Source organism: Pocillopora verrucosa, chromosome 1, assembly GCF_036669915.1.
Source record: "Pocillopora verrucosa isolate sample1 chromosome 1, ASM3666991v2, whole genome shotgun sequence".
Classification (NCBI taxonomy): Eukaryota; Metazoa; Cnidaria; class Anthozoa; order Scleractinia; family Pocilloporidae; genus Pocillopora; species Pocillopora verrucosa.
Genome location: NC_089312.1, coordinates 25,953,075 through 25,968,567, shown reverse-complemented (window position 1 = coordinate 25,968,567; position 15,493 = coordinate 25,953,075). Strand labels below are relative to the sequence as shown.

At 37.0% G+C, this 15,493-nt stretch overlaps 2 protein-coding genes and 1 long non-coding RNA gene across 3 annotated transcripts; 2 read left to right on the top strand and 1 right to left on the bottom strand.

Moving 5' to 3' along the window:
* Nucleotides 1-41: 41 nt before the first annotated feature.
* On the top strand, nucleotides 42-3,344 carry LOC131771597 (uncharacterized). The gene is made up of 4 exons (XR_009339206.2): nucleotides 42-192; nucleotides 1,460-1,557; nucleotides 1,704-1,780; nucleotides 2,525-3,344. It is a non-coding gene; the product is annotated as an uncharacterized lncRNA (long non-coding RNA).
* Nucleotides 3,345-4,225: 881 nt separating this feature from the next.
* On the bottom strand, nucleotides 4,226-8,742 carry LOC131771683 (ornithine decarboxylase antizyme 1-like; the record flags this gene model as incomplete). The annotated part of the gene is made up of 5 exons (XM_059087535.2): nucleotides 4,226-5,201; nucleotides 5,710-5,795; nucleotides 6,311-6,483; nucleotides 7,181-7,329; nucleotides 8,625-8,742. Coding segments are annotated over 5 exons (636 nt in total), but the record flags the coding sequence as incomplete, so codon positions are not given.
* Nucleotides 8,743-11,454: 2,712 nt separating this feature from the next.
* Nucleotides 11,455-14,080, top strand: LOC131771582 (trypsin). Its single transcript, XM_059087394.2, has 4 exons — nucleotides 11,455-11,597; nucleotides 12,039-12,095; nucleotides 12,530-12,809; nucleotides 13,357-14,080. Exons 1-4 carry the CDS (start codon nucleotides 11,546-11,548, stop codon nucleotides 13,898-13,900), a joined length of 933 nt encoding a protein of 310 aa, XP_058943377.2. The 5' UTR covers nucleotides 11,455-11,545; the 3' UTR covers nucleotides 13,901-14,080.
* Nucleotides 14,081-15,493: the final 1,413 nt, after the last annotated feature.

Genomic DNA, 15,493 nt, shown 5'->3' with positions numbered 1-15,493 from the left:
AACCGCTCGCGGCTATTGTGTACTTCGCAGGGATCCGCAGGGGTTGGGACGAGGAGGGAGCGAGTCTGGTCGCGATTTATACAAAGTCAGATTTGGAGGAGGCACATCGAGGGGGCAGATATCTTTCGCTTTGGTCTCAGGAAGAAATCTCGTCAGAATGGCCTCGAAAGTCGAAGTTTCCGTAGAATATTGGTAAGTTTACGTGAATTTATTGTCGTTTAAGCCCTCCTCCATCTCATTTTTTCTACTAAGAAGTAAAAAGATAAGTTAGAGTAATTAGAAAATTGCTAGCCAAGCTTTTGTACTCCATTGGCCAGCATTGGTTCAATGACAAACGTAAATTAGCATTTCAAATATCAGCTTAATTTTTTTGAGCTTTGAACTTTTGTGTAGAAGCTGGAAAGTTCTTGCTTAATTCAACCAAATAAACTCAGCATTCACCCCCGCTCTGGAATGGTTATGGCCAAGAGATGATTAGCTTGCTTTCATGGCAGTGCCGCAGTGGACGTCAGGAAACCCAAATTGTTGACGAGGCAACGAATTGAAATTGCTTGAATGCGTTTCCTTGTTGTTTCAAATGAAACGTTGTAGAAATCTATAATTTCTGGTGGGGTAGATTTGTAAAACCAGTCGTTTGCAACGGCTTGCACCGAGACGAGCATTCATCGAACCCAAACCTTCACGAGTTCATTACTCTTCATTTTTAACTCTTATCTACACAAAGCATATATTAACTTTAATATAGAGTCATAAAATTTTTTATTGGCCTGAAGATCAATTTAGTAGTTCAGAGCTTAATTCGTTCTCTTATTACCCAAAAATAGCAGGCCAAATTTTGAATATTCTGGCTCGATACATTGGAAACAGATTTGAACCACCCCGAAAGTGCAATATCATTTAATCTGCAGTTCAATCAGTTTAAACGCTACGGGCATTTAGGAATAAAGTGACAAACATACGAAGAAATAGAGGACTATATATTGTATCTCTGGCGTAGGAAATTGTATGTCTTGGCGATGATTATTGTAAGTGATGGCAAAACAAGTCGTCACTTGTTTTTCTGTGTCCTGACACGATCTGTTTTTTACATTTTAATTTTATTCTACACTCCCCATCCCTTTTAAGGACGGAGGGTTTTTGTAAAGGGGGTCAAGATTTTCCTTTAAAAGAGACAAAAGCTGCTCTATAGTATTATTGTTTGATTAGAATCCATTTTTTTATTTTGATAAATTTTGCAACATGCTATGGGATTATATGATAGTGACTGTGTCAGTGAAAAACAACAGCAATGCATTTAGTTAGGTAGATATTCTAGTCTTGATAAATACTACATGGCTTTGAAATAATTCGAAAAGTTTGTTAGGATTTAAAGATGTCGAGGAGTAGTCAACACACCCTTAATTTCACTCCTTCTGCATCATATGAACAAATTGTTTATTTTGTTTTCCTTATCATTCAGCGGTGCCTGAGGGTACGCCCCACGCTACAGGGAATTGGCTGATAAGATCAAGGCCGATGTCCCTGAAGCAAATGTTGTCGGCCAAGTTGGTCGCACATGTAAGTTTATATAGTATGAAAATGTGTAGTGAACAAGATCTTCTGTTGTCTGTTCCTTCTTTTTAGAGAAGGGACAATATTTAAACTTTCAACAATGTGCAAGTTGTTTACTAATGGTTCCTTTGTTGTGAATGCGTTTTTTGCAGCTTCATTTGAAGTAATGGTGAATGGAAAACTGATTTTTTCCAAACTTGAACAAGGAAGTTTTCCCTCTTTCAAAGAGGTTAGTTGAAATTGAATAAATCAAACTCAGTGAGAGTTTTGAGACTAACTCTCCTAGAAGATGCATGTTATCAGAGAGGCAAATTTGTACCTGCACAGGTTACATAAATTTCATTGACATCCATAGATGCTCATAGCCACCAAAGTTAAGACTTCTACCCCAGTTGTCCAAAGTGTGGACAATGCTATCCACTTGATAAATCTCCACTGGTTGGATAGCTCAGTATGTTTTGTTAACTTTTACTTACTAGATAGCATTATCTGGACTTAAAAAAACTGGGCCCTGTTCCTATGTAAATTGTTGTGAAGGCAGTTATTACTATCTGTTCAACATAAATTCTTTCAATGCATAACAAAAATTATCATTAGTCTTACCTTATCACACCTAACTATTAATGCACTGTTATATTTTTCCCTCTCCTTGGTTACTCTGTGATTGTCATAGCACTAGAATTATTGCAACTACCCAGAGAAGTGTTATTAACTAAGTACTGCAGAGTGGCATTTAATGACTCATTGTGCAGAGTAAAGTGCTCTGTGTACCAGTGTGTTGTATTGTGTTTTCAAGTAAGTTTTGCAACTAATTGTGTTGTGATATCAGTTTTGAGCTCATAATTCTGTAGAGTAGTATCAACAAAATTGTAACCACCAAAGTTTGGTGTGGAGTGGTGTATTAAAATAGAATCAGACTTTGCATATTTGTTTAAAATATAAAGTTAAAATTGGAGTGTCTCTTTTTGTATAGATTGTTGTTGTGGTACGTGACTGCAGCCAAGGCAAAGAACCCTGTGAAGTGACAGAGAAAGAGGAATCATCATGCATCCTGCTGTAGTCCAGCCACATGTTAACAATCCTATTAAATCAAATCACTTTAATCCAGTTGACAATTATGTGCACTTGCACACAAAATCGATAAAAAATTGAATCATTTTATTTATTAAAGCAGCTTATTGTTTCTTCTAGGCACCTAAAAGCCAATCACCAAAGTTTCTTTTTTATGATTGATGTCCTCTTAAAAACTACTAGTTGTTATTTAGCATGTAGTAAAGTTAAACCTAGTAGATCTTCTTCCGTTGTCTCAGCGGTAGTTGATGTGCGTAAAGTGTTTGGGCTTTAAGAATAGATGAGATGCCCTAGAGCCAAAATTTGTAAACTTCAGCCAATCCTTCCTTGATAAAAATTTTAGTAATGGTGGATTAGTTGCCTGTAAAAAGAAACTACAACACATTGTTAGCTATTGTGTGTATTAATTTTTGCATAATTGACTTAAATTTTAATGCAAATATGGTGATTATTTGTGGCCTTGATGCCTCATTTGGCAACACAATTGTTCACATGCTATGTGGCATACAGCTTAACTTTAGAACAAGTGGATGGAGCCTTGTGTATCTGTTGTTGATGCAAGGTAACGCTGTTAATGTTATTGTATGATGGTCACATCAAAAACACTCAGTAATGATGTTGACTTGATGGTTGGAACATTGCAGTGGAACAGCAGAAACTTGATAGGTAGACATGCCCTGAGTGCTTGTAAAAAATATCAATAAAATATGGAAAAGTTAGAAGTCATACTCATGCATTTCTCTGCAAAGGTTAAGTTTGTTGCTTCTTAAGTGGTTCTTGATTTTTCTACACCATTTGAAATGACTGATATCACCTAGAAGTAAGACTTACAGGTAAAGATTTCTCATAAATTTCCAAAGTAATTCAGGTATTCCTTCTTGAGTACACCTCATTTAGGCAACAATCTATTAAATCTCTTTCACTAAATACTAAAATTTTGCCCATGGAAGGAGTAATCCAAACCCTCTTGTAGGTAACCAGGACTACTTCCATTATTCTTTGTTGGTTCAGAGTCTGTATAGCTGAGTATTGATAAACCTAAGTCATCACAAAGGCCAATCAGAGCACAGAGAAAATGCGCCAGACACAAGCTTAAATGAGAACTCAAAGTAAAGGCAAAAAATAAAATGACCTGCAAAACATGAAAATGTAGTAACTGCCTTCACACCATTACTTTTTTTGCTGAGAAACCCCAAGTTTCACCTAAAAAATGTCTAAGGGCACATTTTTTTAGCACATTCTTTGAGAAGTGCTCTTACAAAGATTCTCATCCACCAGTTTGTTTGCTGCTGTTATCAAGCCATTGGAAACTAAGGCTCCTTGAAATGCTATTACAATGTTTCTTCTAAGAAAATGCCTCCTAATTCATTGGCTATGACTCACCAACACAATAAGTTGAATTTTCCAAGGCCTGAACCACCTCCAATAATTGTTGTATGAGATTTTCTTAAAGAGGGTGTAACAGATCAAATAATTGCTTGGCTGTGGAGGGGGTGCTCTAATGATTGTAAGCTATAAGAAGACCACTACAAGTTAAGTTTTTACCTCTTGTAAGCAAGCAGCTTCTATCATTCTATAGGCTTGAAATACAAAGGTAACAAAATCCAATTCACATGACTTTATTGTTGAACTCATAATCAACATGACATTATCTCACCATGAGCACCCCAACCTATCAATACTGAGCAAGCCTACATCAAAACAACACTTAGCTGCACCTAATGAGAGCATCCACAACACATCAAACTTAACAACAATATTTATCAAATTGTCTTTTCAAAGACTTCTATATGTTTAAGACAAAAATGTTTTCCCTCATAATTCTTGCGAAAAGAAAGACAACTAATGGTAGCTAGGTGGAGAAAGGGGGACTGTATGAGTAAAGCTGTCATTTGAATCTACCATACAGCTACAGCAAGAAAAATCTCTAGAAACTGTTCAATAGTTGAATTATCATGCATAATAACTAATAATCATTCACACTGTAAAATACTAAACTGTTACCAGATTTATGGACAAATAAGCCCCATAGTTTCTTAACATATTTTGCCAAAAGAGGCAAAATCACTTTCTTACAATGGACTACTAAAAAAAATTCCATTTGATGGTCTGTAATGAGAAATGGAAAAAGTTAAATGTGTTACATTTATGAGCACCTTACACTCATTTTTGAGGCAACTACAAGCTTCCAAAACCAGTTTACACCAAGCCAAATAATTGGCGAACTCAAGTAAAAATTAATGGCTAAATAACTCTTTCCATCTTTTCTCAATCCATACAATGTCTATGTGGTTTGAGTACTGTCCCAAACAGACACAGATTTCCCCTTTCATATCTCTAAACTATGAAATTTGGGGAGCCCACATCAAATCTTGACATTTTAATTTCTAAATCAATTTAGTATTAACTAAGTACAATGTAAAAGTATTGCATGCAAACAGTAGCCTGTGGAAGGCCTGGGCACAACTGCTATTCAATAGTGTAAGCCATAAAGATGAAGTGTGGACTATCTGGACACAATTCGTGACCTGGCTTCACTGTCTCAAAACCCATGAACATGAAAGTGCGCATCAGACTCACTGCAAAAAGACCAACCAAAAGAAAAAAATTATTTATTTACATTTACATACAGTACCCTGCTAGAGAAAGACTTTGAAAAATGACTTGAGGATGCCCAAATAGTTAGTTACAAGCAAGAACTGAGTTGAATAAACATTTATATGCTGTACAACTGAGCTGAACCCTTTCACTCTCAAGATCTCATCAGTGATTCTCCTTTCTATCTGCCACACAATTCTCATGATGTTAGTTTGGATAATTAATTATTGGATATTCTACTTGATATTTTTCTTTATTCTTATCACTTGTCTGCTTGATATTGTATTGATATTGTAAGGAGAGATTCTGTCTTGGTCACTCATAGAAGTTCAAGGGCTAAAAGAAAGCACAGGCAAATTAGGCCATAACAGTAACATCAACTCTTAGTACAGACAAACAAATAATAATTTTGCATTTCTGTTATTATAATTAGAAAATGAGGGAATTTCAGGGTACAGTACGTTCTTTGTGCCCAAGAATTCAAATTACCTCTGTCTTCTCTTTCCTTGAGTAGACCAACAAATATGTGAGTGCAGTCAAGATGTTCCTCTGCATACTCCAGCAGTGATACAAAACTAACCAAAACAAAGATTTCTAATAAGTGCCATGAGGTAATGCTATCTCAGTGCTAGTTTACAATAGGCTAGGCAATAGGCTTGGCAGATCCACCAATGAGTTGTAGTGGTATAAGCTAAGTTGCTGCGCGTAAAAAGATTTTTAGGAGTGTCTTGAAGACCGATGGTTTTTTGACAGCTTAACAACCCTCACAAAAGCATCTTAAACTCAATTTAGATTGCTTGAATACCTGTAGAGAGGTTTACAATAATGTTTTTATGATGTGACCAAATAAAGAAAATTTCCCTCAGGCTAATAACTTTAGTTCTTGTACTGACAAGTTCAAAATTTGGCTCTTCCAATGCAGAGTTAAGAACCTTTTATTAACCATAACAGACAGAATTAGCCACAATAATGTGAGATTGTACCTTACAATTAAAGAGGAGAGACCTACCACAACTTATCTAATTATCAGAGCAAATTCAAACTGCCACAGAAACAAGAATTAATACATACAGCAGTCAGTATTACATACCACTCTTTGCCTCCAGGAGCAATCTCTCCATGTGGAACCTCTACATAAAGAAAGCTATTTTGCAACACAGCTCTCCACTTGACCACATCGTGTTCACCACTTTTAAGGCAAAAGCTATAGAGCAGGGACTTTGATAGTTGGTCATTGTCACTCTCATTAGCTATTTTGGAATCCTGGTCAAAAACAAAAACATAATACAGTTGAACCTGTATTAAGTGGGACTGTTCTAAGCGGTCACCCACTATTAAGGGTCACTTGTCAAAGTCCCAGATTTTTTTCTCCTTAATCACTGTACTTTTCACCTCTATGAAGCAGTCACCCCTATCAAACAGTCATGGTCACTCGCCAGAGAGTCAGGAGATGACTGCAAGTTACTGGGGTTTCAAGAAACCCCAGCCATAATATGAACCTATACATACATGGACAAAACTAATTAACTCCTTATCTACACAGGCCCAAAACAAGAAACAATCTCTTCACCTTTCCAAAGCATTTTACTTGTTCACTGATAGCAAACTTGAGCTCAAATTCTTGTCATAATACAACTATTGGAGTTTTTCAGTTCCATGCATTGTAGTTTAAAATGAATTCCAGGGCAAAATGATTTTAACAAACTAAGTTGAATTTGTAGCTTCCTTTGTTTCAGGTATATTTCCATAATCTTTACAAAGAGGACAATACAAATCAAACTAATCTTAAGCCATTTATAATGAAAATAGGACTGAGTGGAGTCCAATTCCATCTGTAGTACTGTTATACAGTCAAGTAATTAACAAAATCAGACAACTGCCACTGAGTGGAGTCCAATTTGATCTGTAGTCATATGAATGATTTAAGAAATTGAACCATGCTGGGACAAATATCACTTACATTAAAAAGTTTGAGGAAGGATATACCGTCCTCATCATCATCTCCTCCTCCACCACCATCTCCTGAACTTCCTGCCTCGTCATAGCGGACATCAGGTATACCAGTCCATCCACTGTCGCAGCTTATAGTCACAATACACTGCTGACTCCCTGATCAAATTAATCAAGCAATAGTATTCAGAGCGTGAAATTAACTTTTTTTTCTGATAGCCACTTGGCTCCTAAATTCTTCAAAGTGGTAGCCAATTTAAAAAAAGTTGGTTGCCATTTTCAAAGACAAACAAAATCTTTCTTTATGCTGTCAGCGTTCTAGATAGACCCTCCAAAATTAAGTTAGGGAAAAGATCTTTAACGTGCTACAAAGTGGACACTAGGATGGATGATAAACAACGTTCAGGCTCATCTAAATCCAAGATGGCGTCTAGTTATCGATCGAGATGCATGTGCTACGTTTTGGAAACAAACTTAACAAGGAAGTTTGCTGCGGATTTATCTTTGCAAATCTTTTTAATTCACTATATCTCTTGGTAAGGTTATGATGAAACGTCTAGTCACCAAAGTGAAAAATTTAGTTGCATTGGTGCCTGTATTAGGCGCAATTTCACGCCCTGGTATTACAAACAAGCAAATTTTGGTGAACAAGATTCAACACTATTATTTTTGAATTCCAGACTTAAGTTAAGGAGTCAAATCTGATGACTAACACCTAAAGGTAGTTTTCAGGGGTTCACCCTCAAGGTGAATATTCTTCAAATAAGTTAATACAAGAAAATTTGAACTTGCACATAAAAATTCTGAACGGTAATTTATGTATTTAATAATGCAATGACAAAAAATGATACAGGCTTCTTCCAATGTTTGATTTGAGACTTGATAACACTTAATAAAGGTCTTGAATATGTTTTCTTTTGATTTAGGATTCCACGCAAACCCTGAATAAAACAAAGGCTGGCTGAAAACAAAGGGCTGTCTGAAAAATATAATATTCAACACTGATGATTTAATCTTGTGAAACAAAGGTTCCCGTCTAGTCAAAGGTGCGATGGTATTAATAGTAATGTTTCCAACACAATTTTCGTGTTTGCAGAGCGAGAATGTCTATGATTCCTCACTTTACACGACAAAGATCTCAAAAATCACACACCAACTGGTTTGAAAATAAAGGCAATTTGCTAGCGGCACCAACAAATTCGCTTACATCAAATGCAGCTGCAATGAATACAAATTATTAGCGACAAAATTTTATTATGTAATGAGCTTTGATCACTTGTTATCACTGCAGCTACGATAAACACACGCATTCGAATACTGAAGTCACTTGACATTAAAATACTTTAAACATTCCTGGAAAAAAAATCGAGCACAAGTGGGCAAGTATCAGTTTTATCATAACAAAGTGAATATATGGCTGAGACATACGTAACAACAAAACCTTCCCCACTTACAGGGCTGTTTGGCGAATTTCCCCGGATGCTTTTGGTTAGGATGTTGGTTTTCTTTCTTCTTGTGCGGCGAAATTGTTGACAAGTCGCTGCCGAAGCAGACTACTGACGACAACAGCAATAATTAAACGTTTGAAGGAGAAACTGAATAGGCGATTGCTCCACTAAAGACTCCTGAGCCCCAACAGATCATGGAAGTCGAAAATATAGACCAGAATGCTTTTGGACATTTGTCAGCCTTGTTCCCAGGCTTTTTCTGGTGCATTTAAGAATGGGTTTTGAGTGTCCTCTCATATTACAGAAAATTTATTGCAAAATTAAATTTTTCAAGCCCATTGTTATGTAGGATTTCAAGCAGTGCAACATCTCACAGAACCAAAAAGGCATTAAGTTTAAAGTGGCTTAAGAGGCTTATACATATCTTCGCTGATCGTCGCTGTAAATTCAGCCTTCGGAGAAGCATAATCGGCACTAGTAATTGGGCTAATAATAGAACTATTAACAATGGTAATAGTACTAGTCTTCTTCTGATTTATTAACGAGGAGGAACAATGGCCTACGATCAAAACGTAGTTGTACGTTTGGGTCTTAAGCTAATTTTCTCGCAAGACTGAAATCCACGATTGGAAAGGTATAATTACTCAGAGGATCGTCATTGTCAACATCATCATCATCATCATCTCAATTAATTCGGTAAAAGCCGGTTAGGCAACATACCAACCACGTACAAAATGCAAAAGTAAAAGTTATACACTACAATAAGTACAATGCAGAATAAAAAATGAACTATACAAATTGAAACGCTCCTATTAGCCTAATGAACTAAAGTAATTATTGAATTCGACAAGAGATGTAATATCAGGTATATCAAGGAGAAGCTGATTCCAGTCTCGGGCAGTTTTTGGGAAAAACGAAAATTTGAACACGTTTTTCTTACAAAAAAAATTATTATTATTATTAATTATTATTCAACAATACTCAGATTAACAGCTTTCAGACTAACCTTTTTAGCTGTGCTGGGTCGTCACGTTTTGAGCTGAATTTTTCTTATGTTGGCCACAATGAACAGGCTGCTTTAAATTGGGTCCGAAAAAAACTTAATTAAAGGTGCTAAGTCAGTTACTCGACTGACTATGAATGTTTAATTTCAGAGTGTTCTAAATAACTCAAAGAATTTGAACAAAAACTGATTCCTAAAAACATTCGTTGGGTAAGTCAAAGGTTAACTTTTGGCTGTTGGTTTAAAATAATAAAGAGTTTCTAATTTGCTAATGTTCTTGCCAACAACGTTTTACTTAGCCATATTCAGCGATATGCCGCTCTTCCTGGTCTGGATTGGAAATACGAGGAAATTCAATACACCCTATACACAAATGACCTCATTTATAATCTTTTTATGTTATTTTTCCAAAGATTTATATAAACTTAGGACCTGTCAATGATTAGAAAGAGAAAAGCTGGGAATTTATCGCATAGTACACGCACACACATCTAAGGAGTCCGTTAATATAAAATGAACCTTTACTCGTTCAGTAAAAATGTTACAGAAAAGACAACAACACATTTTTATCGTTTATGCATTTAATGACAACAACCAAATGCAGTCAATATTTTTTTTAGCTTTCTCCCATTTTTTCCTTTTTCTATGTCATTATTATTGCAGTTAGACGTTCGTTGTACAAGCTCGTTATTTTGAAGGAGCAGCCACTCAGAAAGATACACACAGCTTTATGGACTCGAATAAACAGTAATTACTTTGAAATTATGATAATATCGCCGATCTACAAAAGTCAACTTTTAAAAAAGAATGTCTAATCACCTTAAAATTATGGGCCTACTTATTGATTAAACCCCCGTAAATACACGTAAGTAGTGCTCGGAGAGGAATCGTTCAGTTGTTTAGCTCAATTACCCACATGTTCATTGTTAAAGGTCCGGCTTTTGTTGTGCGAAGAAGTGCGGTGTATAAAAAAGGGTTTCCTTTGCCTCTGGAATCAATCATATTAGAAAGTACAACGTAAAGTCGCCGGCGACTCTAAAAAAAGGGAAAATCATGGGCGTAGCGACCATATGTGTACAAGCGTAAATTTGGATCCCTGCAGAATTGCTTTTATCTATGAAATCGTGCTCATTTGCTTGAATTCCTCTCAGTTTGATGCTACGACTGGGAATGGTAGAATGAACTGTTTGTCCAACCTAAAAGCTCTGTCGTTATGGTAAACAAAATGGGTCTCTAGAACAACATTCCCGATTTAAAAAGGGTTCAAAGTTAAATGATTCCAAACGATGTGTTTAAACTTCATTTAAAATTAAAGAAATGCTTGACCTTCTGGCCCTCTACATGATTGGGTGAGCCTTTCAAATGATCACCATTACCTCGTCATAGATTCTCTAAAGTAAAAGACAGACAAGAACGTCGAGTAGAGGATTAAAAAAACATCTTAATACTTGATTAAACAAATTTTATCGCAGTATATAATGTTCAGGTTGCCATTTATTTTTTGATCTGAGGCGTCACAAGTGAGAACTGTGTTGACCCTTCAATGAGTTGTTTGCTGGGCTTCCGCCGGGCTTTTAGGATCTTGCATTCATATACCGAGCTAAAATTGGCCTTTCCTCAAACACAGAGAGGTAAATGCAAACAGCTGTGCGCTTATTGCGACAAGCCGCTGACAGAAAAAACCCACAAGGAACTTTTAAAACGTTTATACGTCAAAGTAATATGTAACAAAGTGTTCATTGATAAAACACTTCAAGAAATTGTTCACTTAAACCCGCATAGGAAAATGGAACATCTGTAAAAACAAGGAAGAGCGCTAAGAGCAATGTGTGATCTACTCTTACTATAAAAGTAGGCAGATGAAGAAGGGCTTTTTACATGCAGACCTTCAGACAACAAAGAACTCCCGAGGTTTTTGTTCAAAATGACGAGGTTTGCGCTTTTCACCTTGTTGGCATTCTTTGTTGGAATTTACGGTTAGTTACATGGCAGCTATTCCATTTGTCTCTCACGTCTTCTTCATTTTATGAGTAATTAAGATTCTTACAAATTAGTCGAAGCAATGGGTAAAGGATGATTCAATTTTTCTGTTTTTGCTACTATGCGGATTGATCCTGTTGCCCTTTTAAAAGTATACCAACTCGCGAATCTCACAATCACGGTTGTCCTATTTATATTTCCCATGAAGGACTGGTTAGCACTTTCAACTTGGTTTGTGAGGGCACTTAAATGAAGATGAAGTGTAAAGGATGCCTATATCTATTCATTCTGTTTCTTAAGGGGAATAGGTTAAGTTTGGCTGAAGTTTTGAGTAGGACTGATTAGTGCTACGGACATTATTTTAAGGTAGTGTTGATTTTAAGGTAGTGTTGCATAATATGGACGAATACTTATAGTACTTGTGTTTTCTCTTAAAGGTAACCCTGTTCCTGACTTTGATGCGGACTGTCCCGAAGGATCTGGAGACTGTACCCGTAAGTTGTGCCATGAAGAGTGTAAAATCGTACATCATTCGTGGTTTATGTCAAGAAGCCCAGTAATTTTTTTTAATGGAGCTCTGAAATAGCTCACCAAATTTTCCCACACATTTCTAGTTGTACCATATATAATTTATCGAAAGAGTTGTTTTTGCCACTGAATAGTCTAAGATGCCGAGATGCGCTAAAAAAAGACTAGCCCATTTCAAATAGTGTTGTAATATAACACCTTTATTTTCTGAGGAGCCTTAAGACTGTCTACAGATAATTTTCAGTTGATTTCACCTTGAACAGACTAAAAAAATAGCGACAACAACAACAAAAACCTGGGAGTGAATGGCTTCAGGGTAGTTTGACATCATTATGATCCAGTCAAACTCGCAACACATACTGATCGATTAATCTTGTCACTAACTTAATCTTGTTTTAAGCCGCACCCCCACCAGGAACTTCCGCACCAAGCCCTCCGCCGCCCACTGGAACATCCGGTCCTCAACCTCCACCTTCACCGTCCTCCTGTGGCGATCGTCCTATTTCAAATGCACGAATTGTTGGTGGGCAAGAGACAATTAAGAACAGCATTCCGTGGCAGGCAATGTTACGCGGAAACAACGGAGGGCAGTTCTGTGGTGGTTCTCTGATCCATAAGCAGTGGGTTCTGACCGCAGCTCACTGTGTCACTGGATCGCAGCCCGGGCAATTTAAAATTTGGTAAAGGTCATGTCTTTGACTTTTGCAAGGGCACTTCAACACTGGCTTGTTTTAGATGAGGCCGTAAATGCATATGCAGTCAATGTAGAATATTTCAAAATAATAATTATCATCCTTGTAACAATCTGATTTCGTCTAAGCCTAAGTGACAGAAAATATAGTCGCAGAATCTGAATTGACCAAGGCTCGAGTTCTCAAATGATCGCAATTTTGTTTCATTTTTTCCCACGTTTGTGACAAATGCATAACATATTAAGATCAGAACTAGTTGGTTGGTTAAAATTTGCATTTCATATGACGAAAGTGAAGTATGACATTAAATCAATTGAAAGGGAATATTTCTAGTTGCTACAAAGGCATTTTTTTTTTCGATCACTTTTTCTTTAAGAAGAGTAATTTTGAAGTTTAAAAGCATCGAAAATTTCGCCAACTGCTTCTACATCGACTGGCCACTTCCAAGCATTCTGCGATGCTATTTTTGGAACAATAAGGTATGAGCTTTGATCTCATACCTTATCAGACTTATCTTCCTTTTTCTTTTTGTAAGGTTGGGTGCACATCGTAAGGAAGTTAGAGAGGACACCACTCAAGAATTTAATGTTGTTGACATTGTACGACATCCACAGTACAATGCGAACACTAACGAAAACGACGCTGCTCTCATCAAACTCAACAGATTAGCAGTTCTCGGACGTGGTGTGGGGCTCGTCTGTCTAGGAGATGATATTCATCATCTCCCCCTGGATGACCTCACTAACCAGTGTCTGATAAGCGGATGGGGAACTCTTAGGAGCGGAGGTCAGCAACCAGATAAATTACAAGAAGTGACCGTTCCCTTAGTGTCTCCAAAAGTGTGTCAAAGCGCCTATGGCAACCTTCACGCCTCCATGCTTTGTGCCGGTTTTCGCGAAGGTGGTAAAGACAGCTGCCAAGGTGACAGCGGCGGACCATTGGTGTGCAACTATAATGGGAAGCACTACCTCGAGGGGGCTACCAGCTGGGGAGAGGGTTGCGCCCATGCTGGAAAGTATGGCGTGTACGCTAAAGTACGTTTTCTGAGGACATGGATCGACAACATTATCCGTCAGTAATGGAGCAATATCGACACTGAACAGTGTAGATTATTGGAAAAGCGGGAAATTGTAGTGCACAGTATGTAGGGGGTAACAAGGGTAAACATGAATAAAAAGAGCAATGTGCTAAAAATTCTTATCAACTTCTTTGACGAAAACTTTACATACAGTAAATCGAACTTTATGGCAACCTGAGAATGCAGTATGATGTTGTGTTTAAGATTTTCCTAATAAGCAACACCCGATCAAACATATGAGCAGAGGGTCGGGGATCACCTTACGGAAATGGGAAATCATACAGTGACTCAGTGAACATTCTAAAAAGTTCGATAAGCACTTTTCAGCGTCTTTTAGGTTCCCAAAGAGTGGCGCAAATGGTTCACTCGTGATACGTGATTTTGGGTAACAATATCAAGGCACGTGCGAAATTAGCGGTAGGGATTATAGCGATTTTTTTTTCTTTTTAGTATTACCTTGCAACAAAAACAATAATGATAACCATCTAGAGCAGCTGGTTAGCCATCATCAGTGTCTATTTTGGGAAAACCGAAAAAGTTGGCCTCCCCCAGATTTTTAACAGCTCCCTTTTTCTTGCTATCGTTTCATGTTAGGTTTCCTTAAAAAATTCCCCGGTGTCCATTTCTTCACTATTCAGGGTTGTACAGAGGGGTCTTCAGTGGACAACATAACACAATATCCCTAGACAGGTGTCGAAGTCTGATTTCTGGATCTGAAATAATGCGCGCCAACCAAAGCTTTTTCACGTATATGGAAGTGTGGAGAAGCAGCAAATGGGAAACTATCCCTCGTGTTGTCACATAAAGTAAAGATGAAACAAGAAAACTCAGGATAAAATACGATGTAATCTGATTTGCCTTCTTCTTCTGTCGATTTAATCGTTTGGTTCATTGAGATAATGGTAAAAATGTTAAGAAAAAAAAAACAGAGAAAGAAAAATAGTGAAACTATCATTTTAACAAAGAGGTCACACGGAAAGAGTAGTTTTGAAATCTCAGTTTTTAAAGGATCGATCAACAGGCTGCGAACTAGGAAGTACAATTGTGTACAAAAGTACAAAAAATTATCTCTTTCAATAACTTCGCGAATTTAGAGGTTCCTTTGAAAAGGCATATCGAAAACGCGTCGGCTACAGCTCGAAGGTTGCTAAAAGCGAAGTAATAGATGTCCACAAGTAAGAGACTTGAACTTAATGAGACAAATAATACCTGAGTGTCTAATAAAAAGAATTAAGTTAGAAAATAAAATGAAATGAAATGAAAAGAAATGTTTGCGTTTTTTCTTCCAACATACCACTGCTTCCACTCGGCACACCATCTTCTTTAGGGGGAGCAGCTGCTGTTGTGAAAGTAAGAGTCAATTAATGAAGGAAGGAAGGAAGGAAGGAAGTGAAAAATCAGTAAGAGTGTTTTTCATAATGTTTAAAGTGATTTTCAATAACGTAACATATTATTCATTTAGATTTCCTTTAGTGTTAAAAAGGTGAGACATATTAAATACTTCAGTGTTAGGCTACAGCAAACATTAAGATCAAAGCTATACACAAATTCACAAATAGCCTTTCGTAATTATCATGAATTGTGGCTTAGGTAT

Excerpts from the sequence above, each read along its gene's own strand:
- LOC131771582 (XM_059087394.2), top strand. The coding sequence starts at position 11,546 with ATGACGAGGTTTGCGCTTTTCACCTTGTTGGCATTCTTTGTTGGAATT. Across the intron at positions 11,598-12,038 it reads ATTCTTTGTTGGAATTTACG|GTAACCCTGTTCCTGACTTT; the intron begins GTTAGTTACATG and ends TTTCTCTTAAAG. Across the intron at positions 12,096-12,529 it reads AGGATCTGGAGACTGTACCC|CCGCACCCCCACCAGGAACT; the intron begins GTAAGTTGTGCC and ends TCTTGTTTTAAG.